This window comes from Psammomys obesus, unplaced genomic scaffold, assembly GCF_907164565.1.
Source record: "Psammomys obesus unplaced genomic scaffold, mPsaObe1.curated_primary_1811, whole genome shotgun sequence".
NCBI lineage: Eukaryota > Metazoa > Chordata > Mammalia > Rodentia > Muridae > Psammomys > Psammomys obesus.
In genome coordinates, this window is record NW_026587215.1 from 1,297,631 (window position 1) to 1,315,176 (window position 17,546).

At 54.1% G+C, this 17,546-nt stretch overlaps 1 protein-coding gene across 1 annotated transcript in view; it reads left to right on the forward strand.

The window, feature by feature from the left end:
• Micall1 (MICAL like 1) overlaps positions 1–17,546 on the forward strand; it is a 24,184-nt gene that overhangs the window by 1,000 nt on the left and 5,638 nt on the right. Inside the window, exons 2-9 of the mRNA XM_055602944.1 lie at positions 4,096–4,144; positions 4,478–4,619; positions 8,507–8,598; positions 9,273–9,415; positions 11,365–11,798; positions 12,889–12,946; positions 13,653–14,020; positions 15,293–15,699. Of these exons, the coding sequence (XP_055458919.1) occupies positions 4,096–4,144; positions 4,478–4,619; positions 8,507–8,598; positions 9,273–9,415; positions 11,365–11,798; positions 12,889–12,946; positions 13,653–14,020; positions 15,293–15,699 (1,693 nt within the window). The remainder of the gene's footprint in view (positions 1–4,095; positions 4,145–4,477; positions 4,620–8,506; positions 8,599–9,272; positions 9,416–11,364; positions 11,799–12,888; positions 12,947–13,652; positions 14,021–15,292; positions 15,700–17,546) is intronic.

Consider the following 17,546-nt stretch of genomic DNA (forward strand, 5'->3'; position numbering starts at 1 on the left):
GGAAGGCTCTCTTTTTCCCAGTAGGATTTACGTGTGTAAGGGCAACCTACAGGAAAGGGTCTCGGTCGAATGCAGCCCCAGATCACTTCCTACCTGATTGGCCGCCGCCGGACGCCTGCTTTACTCACTTCCCCATCCTTCCCTCCACCAGAAGCCTAACACCGTTCCCTCCTGTATAGACGCTGTCATCCGACTCTCCAAGTCCCACCTTTTGTGGGACTCCCGTGGGAATGTAGGTCATTAGTTTTAATTCTCTCTTCAGCTGTTTTGTCGTTTACATTTAAGGTCCAAAGAACGCTGAGGGGTGGAGGGAAGCCTCTGTAAGGCGTCCGGGGCTGGTTTCTCTGTAGGGCGCTAACCGCATTTCTGGCACTGGGCTCCTACATTAATGTCTGTCAGGTGACGTGGGGGGTGGGGATACGCTACGACCCAAAACCACCCTTACTAGGACTCTGACTAGGTGTGTATGTCCAATGGCTTTGCTCTTCACGGTGGGGCCCGGAGATGGGGCAGAGAATGGAAGCCAGGCAGGGAAAAGAGCAGCACAGTTGACAGCCGCCAATGTAGCTTCCAGATGGAAAGTGAGTCCCTCCTACCTGAGCTAATGTGAAGGGTCTCCCGGGAAAAGACCCGCAGAACAACTGACTTCTGTGGCAGCTTTCCCCGACCCTCCCCCAACACCGTAGCCTCTTATTCGTTCATCTATTTATCTATCTATCTATTTATTTTTTCATAAAACAACCGAGTGACAGTTCATCTGAGGTCTGCTTTCCTTTTGCTCCTGGTTTCAGTAGCAAATCTCAAAGAAGAGCCCTGGGCCTGTCTTGTTTACTGACCCCTTGGGAGCACTCCTTCAGCTCTCAGAACCTGCAGCCTCTCTGTCAGACAGGGTGTGTTTGTGTGTGTGTGAAAGGATTGCCCTACTCTTGATTTGCTGTGGTCCAGTGTCCGAGGGGCCCTGGAGGATAGGGTTTGGGGGCTGTGGATGTGGAAGGGAGCCAGGTTTTAACAGCCATGAGACCCAGGGCTAGATGAAGGGGGTGGGGGGTGGAGCTTGGGCTTGCACGGGTGGAGGAGGATGCTGGCTCCATCCTGCTTTGAAGCTGAGGCTCTGGGGGCCCTCCTGTTTTTTGGGGGGACTAACCCCAAGGCTGGAGGTAGGGGGATGAGTCTCAAGGGAGGAGACTCTGTGTTAGGCTGCTGGGTGCTGAACCCCGGGCTCTAAGTGCTGGCTGTCTGGTGCTAATGTTTAAGCTCTGGGGAAAATCACGGGGCATCTGGAAGGTGGGGTTGATAAGACCTACTTAGAAGCCCTGTGGTGAGTATTTTAAATGAGATAATAAGCATGCAGTTAACTCTAACCACTAGAAGGGGTGCTATTAGGCAGTGGGGGGTGGGAATGACTGTTTAACCCCTTCATGTGTTTATAGAGACACCGCTCCTACACGCTGGAGTTGCCTTGGCCGCCACCAAGGCAAAGCATACATACTAGGCCGGTGGTGGCGGGGCATACCTCTAAATCTCGTCTCCCGGGAGGCAGAGGCAGGCAGATCTCTGAGTTTCAGGCCAGCCTGGTCTACAGATCGAGTTCTAGCACAGCCAGGGCTACACAGAGAAACCTTGTCTTGAAAAACAAAAATAACAAAAACAACAACACCCCCCCCCTATACACACTGTCATGCCTGTGGGCCTTGAGGTGACGGAACAGTGGCGTCAAATTGGAGGCTTCCAGGGGAGACTTCCCAGGAAAAGGCAAAAGACAGAAGGCCCCAAGGCTCCACCTGAGGACTTTCAGAGCCTGAGGTGTCACTCAGATGCCCAAGAGGCAGGCGGGAAGGATGTTTCCTCTCAGGCAGATGTCTAGACTAAATCCAGTTGTCCATTTGCTTAGGGAGCCTTCGGCCTGGACCATGCTAATTGCATGAGAGAGAAACTGAGGCCAGTTCCCTCGTGGTTTACCTGTCCTCTGCTTACTTACTTGCTAGGGATTGAACCCACGTTCATCGGCGCGCTAGGCAAGCAAGCTCTCAGCCACTGAGTTGCACACTCAGCACTTAGGGGCAGATCTGTGTAAGAGTAGAAGTCAGGTGAGGGCAGACACCAAGCCTCTGAGGCTGCAGGTGGTGGCCCAGGTCTGTGTGTGTGTGTGTGTGTGTGTGTGTGTGTGTAAGCGTGCGGGGATTTTGCTGTGCTGGTGAGAGGCTGCACCATGCCCTCCTCTCTCCTCCAGGCTTTTCCAAATTCCCTTGGGACCAGGGCCCATGTGGCATTCATTTTTGTGCTTTCATTTCCTCTAGAGCCAAGTGGAGCTTTCTCGGCCTTTGAAAATTCTTAGAAAAGAAAGGTCTGTGTTAATCCAACCCCAGATGTTTAGGAATAGAGATGGAGTGGAAGGAGTTGAGAACAAAACAAAACTGTAGTATTGTGTGTGTTTATGTGTGTGTGTGTCTAGGCTAGAGGTCAACCTTAGATGATAATCTACCTTTTTTTTTGAGACCAGGGGCTGACTGATGAGGCTGTTTGACTGTCAGGGATCCTCCTGTCTCCTCCTCCCCTGTGCTGGGATTACTACCATGCACCACCACGGCTGCTCCTTATATGGTGCTGGGGCTTGAACCCAGGTCCTCATACTTGTGTGAGGAGAGCCACCTCCCTGGCCCCTGTTCTCATAGGTTTATGGTTTTCACTGTGTACTCTCTCAACAGACCTATGCAGGAATACTTTCTAAACAATCACGAAGCAATGGGGCCGTGACCCCATTTCTAGGGATATTGCTGAGGAAACCAAATCCAACTGCCCAGACAGGTTGCCTCGATGTCATTGGTTTTGGAATCCTTCCCCTCCTCTGTGACCCGTGTTGGGCATTAGTTGTGTTTTGTGCTGCAGACCAGGAAACTGAGGTACAGGGAGGCTAGGTAGCCAGCGCACAGTCACTGTTAGGCAGTGGCAAAGTTCGTATGCTCTGCCGTACCTAGGAGGCCTTTGCCAAGCTCGGACCGTGCCGGCCCCACAGGTGCCCTCACTGCTCATGCTGCAGCCCACTAGTTTCCGCAGACGGAGGAAGCCAGCAGGCACCCACACCAGTTGGGCCCCATTAAGAAATACATGTAGGATGGCTCAGCGGTTAGGAACACCAGCTGCTCTTCCAGAGGACCTGGGTTCAATTCCCAACACCCACATGGCAGCTCACAACTGTCTGTAACTCCAGTTCTGGGAGATCTGACACCCTTACAGACATACATTCAGGCAAAACACCAATGCATATGAAATAAAAATAATAAATAAGTTAGAAAAAAGAAAGAAACGCCTATAGGGGCTCAGTGGTTAAGAGTATTGGCTGCTCTTCCAGAAGACTTGGGTTCAATTTTCAGCACCCACAGGGTGGCTCACAGCTGTAACTCTAGTTCCAAGGAATCCATGCCCTCTTCTGGCCTCCTTGAGCACCAGGCATACACAGGGGCACAGACAAACATGTTGGGAAAACACATACATTAAATAAATAAACAAGAAGATAGTGTGGACACAAACACAGAAAGTAAATAATACAAATTTAATGAAACAAACAACACACAAAAGGAACACTTCCTCCTGGAGTTGGGTGGGGTTTTGGAGTCTCTTCGTGGTATGGTGTGTGTGTGACATTGGATGGAAGTTCCAAAAGTATAGATCCCCAGGGCTGGCTGACTCTCTGTCAGTACTCCCTTCTGTAAAATGGGGTGTCAGATGAGCTGCTGTGGCGTGCAGGCTCCCCTGCATGGGAATGCCCACATCGCAAGTCTGCTTGCTTGCCTGGTCCTTTTTGCCACTTACTGAGAGAAGGCCTCCTGGGGGAAGAGCTGGAAGTCCAGGCAGGGAAGCCATCACGACTTAGAAGCTGGGCGTGAGCCCACCCCTTCTCAGTGACTTCTCAGGCCTTGCTTGGGTGCCTCCAGGGGCCATAGGCTCACCCTCCTCCAGTTGACAGCAACAGGTCCATCAGAGCTTGCAGCCTCAGTGTCCTCTTTAGGAACCTATAGGCTTCCTCGCCAGCCTCTCAGAGCTGACTCTGCCCTCAGGTCCATGGTGTCTCTTGACCAGTCTTCCCATCTCTTGCAGCGACTTCCAATCCCTCTCCAAGGAAAATGTCTTCGAGAATAATCGTTTGGTGAGTCCTCAGACAGACGGGAGCACAAAGGGATATGGTGGGAGAGGGCAGGGGTCACATGGGGCCACTGCATTTGGGTTGGGACCTGCCTGGTACAGGTCCTAGAGGAGGCCTTGGTTCTCCTCCCTTCTCACCTCTTCCCATGGACGCCCTTCCCCGGAGTGGCAGAGCCGCTCCTACAGGCCACCGTGTGGGGATGGTGCCACTGTTACCCTGTTCTGTGGTGAAGAGCTGGGCCCAGTCTGAGAAGCATTCACTAACACTGCCTTCTCTCTGTCCTCTCTTCCCCATGGCTGTTCCTGCCCCTCCCCTTTGCGCCTGCCTCCCCCCTAGGCCTTTGAAGTGGCTGAAAAGGAACTGGGGATCCCTGCTCTCCTGGACCCCAATGACATGGTGTCCATGACTGTCCCTGACTGTCTCAGCATCATGACTTATGTGTCCCAGTACTACAACCACTTCACCAGTTCTGGCCAAGGTGAGAGGGGACCCAGCCCTTCAGGGAGGCTGCCCTGGGCTGTTTGCTTCTTCTCTAAGCAGTTAAGGAAATAGCCAGGAAACAACCTGCCATTGAGTCACTACGTGTGGATTGGCTAGTTCTTCTATTTATTGCATTAAAGCAGCACTGGCTGAGGAGAAATGCTTACACCTGTAATCTCCACACTTGGGAGGCTGAGACAGAATGACTCCCTCAAGTTTGAGGCCAGCCAGGGCCACAGAATCAGACCCTGTCTGCTTTGCCTTGGGAGGGAGACAGACAATAAGCCCAGGTGAGCTCCTTCATGAGTTCACCTCCCCTCACCCACTGCACTTCCTGTCTGACACTTCCTGTCCTGACGCTTCCCAGGGCATTTTCTTCCTGCAGTGCTGGTCTATTCTTCCTGGCTGTTACACAGCCTCTTCGCAGCACCTGCCTCCTCCGCTTGAGAATAGAGAATCTAGTGAAGAGTGCGTGCTGAAGTGCGTGCTTCCTCTCTGTCCATCCTGTCAGGTTGCTGAGTGTCCCAGGACAGCTTGGGACTCCCCCTGCATAGGGGAAGTGAGCCCAAAGAGGGGAAGCGAGGAGCTCAGGAACACAGCACAAAAGCTGGACAGTGAGGCTGAGGATCCAGAAGTCCTGAGTCCTCCACAGGGCGCCTGTTGCCACTGGGCCCTGAACAGCCCCACAGGGGTCATGTTTCCTGCATCTGGGGAAAATCCAGTCTGTCTCTTTAAATGGGTGGGTGGGGACTGGAGAGATGGCTCAGCATTGTGTGCTCTTTCGGAGGAACCAACACCCACCTGCAGATGGAGGCTCACAAATGTCTGTAATTCTAGTTCCGGGGGATTGGGTGCCCTCTTTTGACCTCTGCAAGCATCAGGCATGAGCGGACACACACGCATATGTAATAAAACAATAATATAAACATTTTTTTAAAAAGAGGCTGGGCGTAGTGGCACATACCTCGCATCCCAGCTCATAGGAGGCAGAGGCAGGCTGGTCTCTGTTGAGTTCAGGGCCAGCAGGGTCTGCAAAAGGAGTTAGGCCAGCCAGGGTTACATTGTGAGAGCTTCTCTTCAAAAGCGAAAGGCAAAAACAAAATGTTCTAAAGCTGGGGGTGTTAGAAGGTTGGAGTGTTTGCTTGGATGCGAAATGTTGTGTCGTGGTTCAGTCCCCGGGAGGTTGGGTCCCTGGGACCACATAAACCAGTGTTGTCGGCAGCAGCGTTGGCACACACCTGTAATCCCAGCATTTGGAGGTGGAGGCAAGATTTAGGCAGAAGGCCTAAGTCCTAGTGAGCTGCACAGCCTGAGAGACACGAGATCTTGTCCTAAAAAGAATAAAATCAGGTTTCTCAGATGGCACCTGCTGCCAAGGCTGAGGGCTGAGCTCAACCCAAATGGTGGGAAGAAAGAACCAGCCTCTGATTTTGCCTTCTGAACCCCATTTGTGTGCCATGGCTTGCTTGTTCAAGGCCCCCTCCCCAAAGTAAAGAAATATAAGGAAATGTTAGTTTAAAAAAATAATAATAAATTAGGGGCTGAAGTGATGTCTCAGCTGTTAATAAAGATGGGTTCAGTTCCCAGCACTCAGACCTGGAAGTCCAGCACCCGGGAATGTGTCCACAGGCATTCCATTTGTGTGCACAAACCAACGTGTAGATGCACGCAGACACATAACCAAAACGGAAAAGAAAATCTTACAGTTTTAAATTAGATTAGGCAGACAGTGTATGGAGGGTCCCCGTGGCTGACTTGAGCATTCTGGAACTCTGGTTTGTGCACATGCCAAGGACAGCTGCACTGGGAGATCCCGCAGTTTCTGGCAGGAAGGAGTCCAGCTTCCGAGGGCATGGGCTCAGAGCTTGCCTGTTGCCTTCTCAGTCCTTGAGTACCGTGGGCCCGTTACTTAACCCTCCCCCGCCTGCCTCCGTGTACTCTCTGCTGTGGGGCTGTGCACAGATCGCCTCACGAGGAGTAAAAGGAATATGCGGAGCGTGTTTGCCTTCTTTGGTTTAGGACTCAGGGTACTTGTTGCTATTCACATGTCCCCAGCTTGAGTGGCACAGTTCTGTGACTGTGACTTCGCTTGGGTGGCACAGTTTCAGGACCGTGACTTTCGCAGTCGGGGAAAGGACAGATAGGTACAGGGAACTGCGTGTTTGTTTGTAGAAGATGAGCTTCAGCTCAGCTTCAGCTGAGGGTATTTTCTAGTTTTGGTGGTTTTTTTGGGTGGAAGCCCGCCATAATACAAGAGCGTGTGTTGATCCAGTGCAGCTTGCGTAATAGTCTGGATCCATGAATGGCCTGTGACCCTGATCACAAGTCTGTGTGTTTCCCAGGCTGCACTGCTCTGCTCGGCCCTTCTCCCTCCCCTAACTCTTTTCAGATAGTCCCTTCATGTAACTCAGGCTGCCCTAAAACTCAGGATACTTCTTCCTCAGGCTTCTGAGCCGGGATTCCAGCTGTGTGTCCTCGTGCTAGCTCACTTTATTTCCCAGTCATCTTTGTGGCCAATCATGTATCTCCCTTAAGCCCTTCCTGGAAGGCCCTTCCTGTACCTTCCTGCAAGGCAGGGGTATGCTGTGGGGTTTCAACTGGCAAAGGGAAAGCTTGTATCTTTTTTGTCATTCCGTCCCTAGACATAAGCCATTTTTATCCTGTCTGCCACTGCCATGCTGTGTTCTAACCCGGGAAGCTGTTCCCTCCCCCAGATGGTCCTATATTGTACTTCCTGGGCAAGTGGAAAATGTGTGTGTGTGTTCTTTCCTGTCTGACCTGCCATGTGCTCCAGTGGCCCCTTTCTCCTGGGGAACACACTGAACATACTCAGCATGTACAACCCCGGGCCTTATACATGCTAAGCAGGCACCTTAGTACTGAGCCCTTGTCCCAGCCGCTGTAGCTTCGTGTTCTCCCTCCTTCCCCTATAGACCGTCTCTCTCTGCACAGCTGTGTTGCTCTAGCACCTGGCACTTTCTCATGCCTTTAGCAGGTACTTTGAGAGCCCTCGTGGTATATCAGGCACTGCATTGGCTGCTGGGAAAGAGGAAGTGTCTGAGACTGTGTTGTAGCATGCTGGAGGAAGGACAGACAGTGTTTGTTAAACAGTCCATTTCTCAGGAGCTGAGTTAAGGACAGAGTATACCAAGGAGAACAGGGAGTGGCTTCTAGTTCCATGGTCTAGGAAGCCCTTTGTAGTGATATATATAATTTATAGATTTATTTTGGTTTTTTGAGATAGTTTCTTTGTGTAGCTTTGGCTTTCCTGGACTTTGTAGACCAGGCTGGCCTCGAACTCACAGAGATCCTTCTGCCTCTGCCTCCTGAGTGCTGGGATTAAAGGCGTGCACCACCACTGCCAGGCAATACAGGGACATTTTGTGATCCACAGTCCTCAAGAAGTTAGAGGTTGGGTTTTGTTGTACTCCTTGGGTGCAGAGGACGTTCTTGACACCAGCTGATGAGGGAGGGAGCTGCTTTGAGGGAAGCCCTGGTGTGTTACATGCAGTTTCCTCTGACTCCAGGCCACTTCTGCTCCCTCGGGGACAGGCCGGTGGCCACTGGGAATAGGCTCCCTCCCTGAGTCTTCAAGTCAGGCTTCATCCCTCTGCCTCAGGAAGGAAACTGGGCCGGCCCGCTGCACCCATGCTCGGTGTGGCACCCTGTACACCGTGACTCTCTGGCTGCCTTTTAGGGAGCCTCAGCAGGGCTGAGCCCTGGCACATGGCTTGAGAGTAAAAGTGTTCCCTGCTCCGTGTTGCCGTGGAGTCTGGTAGCGGCCCAGTGCTCTGCCCAGCGGTGGTAGCTGTACGGCCCTGGGTGGGCTGGCCCCTCCCTGGGCTCTGGTTTCGTGCCTGCCTCAGGGTTTTTCCTGTCTTGTAGCTGCTGTCTCACCATCCACTCCAGGAAAGGACCCAGCGTCCCCCTCCCCCACATCCACATCACCTGCTGTGCAGCCAGGAGAGGAGGCTCAGGTATGCAGACTTCTTGGGTGGAAGAGTAGCTGAGGGTCAGAGCGTAGTTACGGTGTTGTGGGAGGAAGTTGGCCCTGGCAATATTCGGAGGGTGTTCTCTGTTCCTGTCCTGTTGGGTTCCCAGGGCCAGGGTAACAGCGCTCCAGCCAATCCGCCAGTCCCATTTCCTATCAGGGAGCCCAGATGTTTTCTCCAGAGTTTGAGTGAGTCAGGTTCACTGCTGTGACTGAGTGGACAAACCTCATGCTGCTCCTGCCATCATGGGACTATCAGGAGCTGCACCCACAGTGATGCATAGTGATGTGACTATTCCCCGTGACTCCACTCAGTGTGATTTCAATGGGGCCGCTCCACAGCGGCATCTCTCAGGCCCTGTTGTCCAGGCAAGAAGCAGCAATGGCTCAGTAAGGTTTGGTCCTTTGTCCAAGGTCACTCAGTAGAAAAGTGAGGGCTAACCTTGCTTAGTCTCCTTTCCAAAGGACATCAGCTTTTCACAAGCTTTAGAGAGAGTGTCCAGGTGGCGGGCATACCCAGACAGGGTGAGTGGGCTGAGACTGATGGGTTAGCTGATGGGTGGCCAAGGCCCAGAGGTCACCCAGAGGAAAGGAGAGTTGGAAGGGGACGGGGGCTACCCAGGAGCAGCACGGCTGGTGACTGTACCCCATTCCCTGCAGGGCGATGAGCTCTCCTCAGGCAGCCTGTCTGAGCAGGGCAAACAGCAGCCCCCCAGCAGCGCATGCGCAGCCTGTGGGCAGCGGGTGCACCTCGTGCAGCGGTTCTTGGCTGAGGGCAGGCTCTACCACCGGCACTGCTTCCGGTGAGTGCTGGGGGGCAGGGTGTGTCTCCCCAGCACCTGGGAGGGCGCTCCCTTGGGGTCAGTACCCACTGTGCCAGGCTTGAGGCACACTCGGCTTGTCCTCACTCTGCAGAAGAGCAAACTTAGGGGAGAAAGAGCCACTCAGTCACAGGATTTCCCTCCATTCTCACTTGTTCTGAAGACTTATGTACGTGTGTATGCCTGTGGAAGTGGGGGCCGTGTGTGGGTGATGCCCTGAGAGGCCAGCTGGAGTTACAGGCAGATGTGAGTCCCCGCTGTGGGTCTCTGGAAGATGAACCATCATTCTGAGAGGCTGAGCCGACCCTCCAGCCCCAGCCTTTTCTTTTCTGAGGAGGTGCTGAGTCTTGAACCAGGCATGTGCTAGGCTAGCATCTCACCACTGAGCTTTGTGCCAGCCCGACTCGTCATTGGAGCCCAGGGCTTCTGCTGCCTCCGAAAGCTCCAGGGCAGGACTGCCTGATGCTGACTAAGGGGTGCGCACCCTATGCTGCTGAAACAAGGAAGCATTTTCTTCTCTCGGTTTTTGTTTTTAAATACAATACTCTGCCTGCACGTGTGCCTGCAGGCCAGAAGAGGGCACCAGGTCTCACTATAGTTGGTTGTGAGCCACCATGTGGTTGCTGGGAATTGAACTCGGGACCTTTGGAAGAACAGCCAGTGCTCTTCACTTCTGAGCCATCTCTCCAGCCCTGAAAAAATCTTCTTAAATATAAGTGTAAATTCCTGGGGATGACACTTTGTCCAATGGGTTTTGTGGCCTGGGGCTTGAACCCAGGCTTATGCCTGCTGGTCAAGCCCTTGACCACTAAAGCTACACTCACGGCCCAAGGAAGCCAGGCTTTCCTTTCTTTTTTAGGCAGAGCCTTCACTTTGTAGGCCAGGCAAGCTTGGAACTAGTATCTCCCTGGTCTCAGTCTCCTAAGTGTGCACCCCTTTACCAGGTGCAGTGGCACACACCTTTAATCCCAGCACTCAGAAGTTGGGGGCAGGTGGATCTCTGTGAGTTCAAGGCCAGTCTACAGAGTGAGTTCCAGGACAGCCAGGGCTGTGTAGGGAGGTCCTGCCTCAAACAACAACAATAAAAAAGTGTGCACCACCAGACCTGACTTTGAAAAAATGCATTTGAGGGGCTGAGTAGTTAAGAGTAGTGGCTTTTCCCTCAGTGAACCCAAGTTCCATTCCCAGCACCCACATGGCAGCTTACAACCGTCTTTAATCTAGTTCCAAGGGATCCTGGCCTCCTGTGGCACCAGGCATACGTGTGTTGCATATTCATACATGTAGGCAAAACAGATCTTAAAAAGGAATTTGCATTTGGTATTAACTAGATGTAAACACCTGGTGTGAAACTTGTGTCAGAAGATGCGCAGTCTGTACTAGAGCTTCCTGCTGCTGAGATTCATCCCATCAGGACTCACTCTGATACATTGTATTTTATTCTATCTCACTGAAAACAATCCAACCCGAGGAGGCTGGGGTGTGACAGGGTGGGTGATAGCGTGCTTGTCTGGTCTTTGCACTGTGCTAGGCTCCACCCCCAAACCGATAAACCTGGACTCCGGCCTCGGTTCCCAGCCCTGCCAAAGTGAAACAAAAACTTAACCAAAACAAACCTAGAAGATAATAAGCCAGATTGATTTTCGGAGTCACTGGCTAGTGGCAGTCTTCCCCTGGCCATCCTCGCCTCTTTCCCCTCGCAGCACAAGAATGTTTCACAGTTCCTGCTGCTAATTTGGCGTGGTTTATTGTTCCGCCCTAATTCTGACTTTTGCCATATTCTTTTTCTTCTGGGAGGTCCAGGGTGTCCAGTGAGGATGGGCCTGGTGGTTGAGGGAGGGAGGGAGGGTGTGACTTTGGCCTCTGAAGGAGGACTGACCCAGCCCAGCCGTCCTGCCCTGCTAAGGAGACACCTGCCCTGTCCCCTGCAGATGCCGGCAGTGTTCCAGCACGCTGCTCCCAGGCTCTTACAGTAACGGGCCCGAGGAAGGCACCTTTGTGTGTGCAGAACGCTGCACCAGGCGGGGCGCAGGCACTCGGCCCCTCTCACAGCGAAAGCAGCAGCAGGTGACAGAAAAAGCGGAGGATGGAGAAGAGAGTGACCTGAGCCCGAGTGTGGCGGCGGTGGCAGAGGCGGTGGCAGAGGCGGATGGGCTCCAGGCCAGCTCCGAGGTACAGCCCCACACCCTGGCCAAGCCGCCTCTTCCCAGCAAGCCCCAGGCTAGTCCCCCTGTTGGCCGACCCACACCTGCCCCCCGGAAGGCTCCTGAGAGCTCAGCCTTGACACCCCCGACACCGAGGCCTCGGTCCAGCCTGCAGCAGGACGGCTTGGTGGAGCAGAGTGTCAGTGGTGGCCTTGTGAACGGTGAGTGAGTGCACATCTGGATGGGGCATGCCAGCTGGGTGTGTCTTCTCCTATGGGCATGCAGAAAGCCATGTGGTCCGGGACCACTGCCAGCTTCCTCTCTTTCATGTCCTCCCCCCCCCCCGCCATTTTTTAATGATTTATTTTAAGTTATGTGTATATGTGTATGTGGGGGGAATGTGGGCGCCTGTGTGTGTTCATTTTGTTTCTGTCTTGTGGTTTGGAGTGTAGTAAATATACATACATGTGTCCTGTGTGTCTCTGGGACCACGCATGTTAACATCAGTTGTATGTTTCCCGGCTCATCCCCTGGCATGCTCCAGGTAACCTCCCACGCCCATCATGCAGGTCTGTCCAGGGCAGTGGTTCTCAATGTGGGTCGGGACCCCTCCAGGGTTGAATGACCTTTTTACAGGGGTCGCCTAAGACTGTTGAGAAACACAGATAAATATGATTTATTATAGTTAGGAAGTAGCAACGAAAATTTTATGGCCCGGCGTGGTGGCACGTGCCTTTAATCTCAGCACTCAGGGAGGAAGAGGCAGGTGGATCTCAGAGTTCAAGGCCAGCCTGGTCTACAGAGTGATTCCAGGACAGCAAGGCTACACAGAGAAACTTCTGGAGGCTGGCTTAGGTTTGGGGACACAGATAATGTTTGGACTTTCTTATGTTTTCTTGAAGGAACCAGTGTCCGAGAGTGACAGGCACGGGTAGACCTGAGTGGTTTGGTAGAGTGTAGGCACACTGCTGTGGTGGATAGAAGGAAGGTGGAGTCAAGGGAGGCCTCCAGGTGGAGGTGGCACCTGGGTAGATACCCTGGTGTGGAGGAAGTGGCTGACTAGGTTTGGGTTGGTCCTTTTCAGCTGACATGCTGTTGGTCCTGGCTGCAGCCTCTCACTGGCGATTCTCCCATTCACCTTCATTCTTATCTAATCTCCCCAGGGCTGGCCAGGGAGGGGCTGTGGCCACCCTGGTCTATGACCTGCCCGGTAGGGAGCAATGACACTCCTTGCAAAGCCAGCACTCTAGCTGGCTCTTGGTGTCCCTGTACAGCCCATGAAGGCCTCGTTCACTGTCCTTTCACATCTAGGAAGACTACAGGAAGCCCCTGTTCCCAAGCCAAGAGGGACACCCAAGCTGTCTGAGAGGTATGCTGGCCCCCAAAGGCCTCATTTGGGGAGGGAGGGTTTCCTGGGTCCCAGAGGCTCCTCTCTGGGTGAGGAAGGAAAGCCGTGTCCCCATGGCTGCTGGTGGGGACAGCCACCTCCAGAGTCATTTCCCATCCCCAAGCCCGTGCTTCCTGCATGACAAAGGAGTCTAGGCCTTTTTCCTAGAGAACAGAAAGGCCTGGAAAAGCATGGCTGCTGAGCCTGGCTCTCCACTCTGAGAGGACATGCTTCTGGCTGTACTTGGAGAGCTGGCCATCCTGTCAGGATGGCCACCCTGGGAGGGGTTAGGGCCACAGTGTCCTCCTAGTGAACATTTGTGCAGCTCCTGCTGTGTGGTCATATTCAGGAGCGGGACCCTAACCTCGGCCCTGTGAAGCAGGGAATGACAGTTAAGTCTGCTTGGAACAGATGAGCCCAAGGCATAGAGAGGTGGGTGACATCACTCACAGCCCCTCCCCCTTTGGGGGGTCTGGATTAACAGCAGCTCTGAGATTGAAGGTTGTCTCCTCTGGACCTCAGGCTGCCCCATTGAGATGTGAGTGCCACCTGTTTCAGCTTTGGGCCAGGCCTGACCCTGGGACTGGGCTTGGGAGAACAGAGGGGTCAGCTTCTCCTTTGCATTGGAACAGACTGAAAACTTCCTAGAGAGAGAAAGGCTTGACCTGTTGCCTCGGCCTCCCTCTAGGATGCCAACATCAAGGAAGGACCCCCCATGGATCACACTGGTGCAGACAGAGCCAAAGAAGAAGCCAGCCCCACTGCCCCCCAGCAGCAGTCCTGGGCCACTGAGTCAGGCCGCCAGGCAGGTAGAGAACGGAGGCCTAGAGGAGAGGACCCAGAAGAGCCCAGTAGCTGGGCCAGAGGCCAAGCCCTACAACCCTTTCGAGGAGGAAGAGGAGGAAGAAGAGTCAGCCCCGGCAGTACCAAGCCCTGCCCTGTCCCCACCAGAGTCCACACCCAAGTCCCTGCACCCCTGGTACGGCATTACCCCCACCAGCAGCCCCAAGACAAAGAAGCGCCCCGCCCCGAGGGCACCCAATGCTTCTCCGCTTGGTGAGTGCTGGGTCTGGGGGCACAGGGAGCTTTTTATGCATTTGTAACTCGGGGGTGTAATGATCTCCCATTTCATCCTAGAGCAGGCTGAAAGTGGGGTGGCATTACCGCCATGTCATAGAGGAGGCACGGCACAGGAGGCAGAATCTGAACCCCAGCTTTTGACGCTTCCCGATAGGCTAGTTGAGCATGGGAGTCAGGGAGGTGCTTGGCACAGGCCTGCATTGGGCTTTTCAACGTGCAAGGCAGGGGGTAGCTTGAATCCCGGCTCTCTGGGTCTCTCTCCAGTCACAGAGCAGTGTGGCTCCTACCTGGCTGTGTAGGACTTGGTCCTCCCCTGATTTGGCTTTAGTCTCCTCATGTGTGAGATGGGGGTGTTGTGCCTCTTCTTTCCCAGCAGCCCCTTTGCCCCTGCACACTGTATGTTTCAGTTTTACCTTGGATTTGTCTTAAGCTGCTGGTCCCCTTCCCACCCCTAGGCTGCGGCTGCCTCTGCAAGCTCGGTGGGACCAAGTGCCTGCTAGGAGCAGAGGCAGGCAAATGCTCTGGTGGTCTAAGCCCTGGGTCCCCTTGCTGGGTGGGTTTGGGGTGACCGGGGTCATGAGCTCTGACGTTGGACAAAGCGGGGTTCAAGGATGGCCGTAGCTAGGGTGAATCCTTTCCTGAGTCTGTGGCTTCATCCCAGCAGTGCAGTGATGGGTGTGGAGGCGAGGTCTGTGGCGTCTGCAGGAGAGGAAAACAGTGCGTGCCTGGCTGTGGGTGGCCCAGCACTGGCTGCAGCAGTGCTGTCCCCACCCTCTGCTGTCGCCCTCCTCCCAGTCTCTGCTGCGGAGACAGAGGCCATCCTCACTGCCCCTGCCTTCCGTGTCCTAGAGGCTCTACCTGCCCCTGCAGCTTGCCTTTGAGCAGGCTTGGGCATGGGAGGACCATGGGGCAGGCGGAGGACTGGAGGCAGCTGTCTTTCCAGAGAAGAGGTTAGGTCCAAGCTGGGCAGTGCTGGCGCACGCCTTTAGTCCCTGTGCTCGGGAGGCAGAGACAGGCAGATCTCTGAGTTTGAGGCCAGCCTGGTCTACACGTAGATGTGCCACAAGGTGGGGTCTGATGGCCCAGTGCCTTTGTGGCATGGGTCCTGGCGTGGGTTCGGTGCTCGCTGGCCTCTTGCCCATCCAGATGGGGAAAAGCTTGGTGTCCAGGGCCGCCCTGGCAGGGTGTGTTGGGTCACGATGGAAGTCCTGTCAGCCACTTGATATTGCTCGTTTGCCCGTTGAACAGCTCTCCACGCCTCCCGCCTGTCCCACTCAGAGCCTTCTTCCGCCACGCCCTCACCAGCCCTAAGTGTGGAGAGTCTGGCATCCGAGAGCTCCAGCCGCACGGCCAGCGTGCAGCCCCTGGAGCCACCCGCTGTTCCCAAGAGCTCCTCAGACCCTGCTGTACACGCGCCTGGTACCGCTGGCACGTCTGGGAACTCCGTCACCCCCTCAGCCAACTCTTCCCCAACGTCTCCTGGGGAGCTGGGACAGCCTAGTAGTGAACAAGTGCCACAGGCCAGGACCAGGGGCAGCCCAGGGTCCCAGGCCACCAAGCCCTTCAGCGGTGCTACTCCTACCCCGTTCTTGATGGCTGCAGACCGGAGTCCTGCGCCTTCTGTGGGGAGCTCATCCCCGCAGCTGCAGACCAAGGTGAGTGCTCCGTGGGTGCCCAAAGCACCTTCTAGCTAGTGGATGTGTGTCTCGTCTTGGGGCAGGAGTGCCTGTCTTCTGACTGCTTGGGTGAACATACCCATCATTACCTGTGTGAGGCACAGAGCCGTCTCTCTCTCCATCCCTCTGTCACAGTGAGATCTGTCCACCCCTCTACCCTTCATCCACACCTCATCCACCCCTCTACTTACTGCCTTCGTTGATGCCAGGCCTTGGGCATGTTGAGTTAAGATCTTGTCCTTGCCCTCTAAGGGAGCCAGGCATATGATTGTTCTAGGCACAGATAAGAAAGATGGCTCGCTCCTTCACTAGTGACTGCAGCTCTTGCTGACCGCCTGCTCCATGCATGGGACACCTTGGCTCCCGAGGTCACATAGGCCTAGTGGTCTCTATTCTTGATGGGCCCATTTGCCTGCTTGGCATGTTCTGAAATGGTACCCATACGTAGCAACACTTGTTTGTAGGAGCCAAAGTTAGTACCCGTCCGGCACAAGGACTCAGGGCGCACACCCCTCCTGGGTTCCTCTTTTATGGGCTATGGGGGGATGCTAATGGAGGAGGACACCAGGCCCAACCCTAGACTCTTGCTGGGCTCTGTCTCCTCTCATAGTAAAGTGGCCATGAGGAGGGTCTAGCTGGTCTCCGTCTGGGAGGTTCTAGAATTCTAGGCCTACTTGTTTCTCGAACCCTGGGCTTGTCTAGTCTTAGGTGTAGTGTGGCAGGACAACACGTGTAGGTAGCCTGGCATTGCTGGGTCAGCCTGCCTGTGTGCCCAGCCCTCCCTGGGCCACAGCTACTCATGTAGATGTGGTTCTCAAGCTCAGCTGCCTGCTGTGGGGCCTTGAGAAGGCCTGCTTTTGCTAATAAGCTACCGGGTAGTGTCAAGGCTGTTCTGAAGATCCTCTGGTGTCTTGGTGGTGGTGGTGGTGTGCTGGGGGAGCTAACAGCCCCCTTCCAGGTGCACTGTTTATTGTCTGTGTGTGGGTTTGTGTATCTGAGCGCAGTGCCTGCCATAGCCAGCAGAGGGTGTGCAGAGCTCCCAGAGCTGGAGTTACAGGCGTTTGCTGGCCCCCTGACTCTGGACTTCAGGAAGAGCAGTTATGTGCTCCTAACCACTAAGCCAGCCTGCCCAGCTCCATTGTGACGGAAGCATGGGTTGTGTGGGAGGCTGATCTGAGGACATTCTGTGGCTTAAAACGCCTGGAAGGGCTCAGAGGCCTTGGGCTTTGCTTGACTCCCTTTGGGTGAAACCCGGGGTCTTCCTCAGGGACCCAACCCTACCCTCACCTCTGGAATTAGGGGAGAATGTCAGAGGCAGTTGGAGCCGGAAACGGGGTTTGTAGGTGACCACACTATCCTAGGCCCACTGTGTCAGCTACCTCATGAAACCACATGCTGGTTCCCTGCCATGTCCAGCTCTGGCTTAGGCCCTCTGTCTGCTTCAAAGAATCCCTGTGTTGCTTGGAGCTGGACTGGCTGAGGGCAGGGCCTGCCCTTCCAGGTGCAGGGAAGCCCAAGCCTCGACCATGGTGCTTGCCTCCCATAAGCTGAGGGGTGCTGTCGGGAAGGCAGGGCCCTGTTTTCAGAGGGGTCAGGGGCCTCTCTAGAGTGGCAGAAAGATGCAGAGTCAGGGTCTGAGTGTGTCTGTGGGGGGCTGGGCAGCAGAGGGTGGGAGGGGAAAATTGTCTGTTAGCTAGATTTATTTATTTATTTATCTATTTATCTATTTATCTATTTATCTATCTATCTATTTATTCATTCATTCATTCATTCATTTATTTATTTATTTATTTATTTATTTATTTATTTATTTATTTATTTATTTA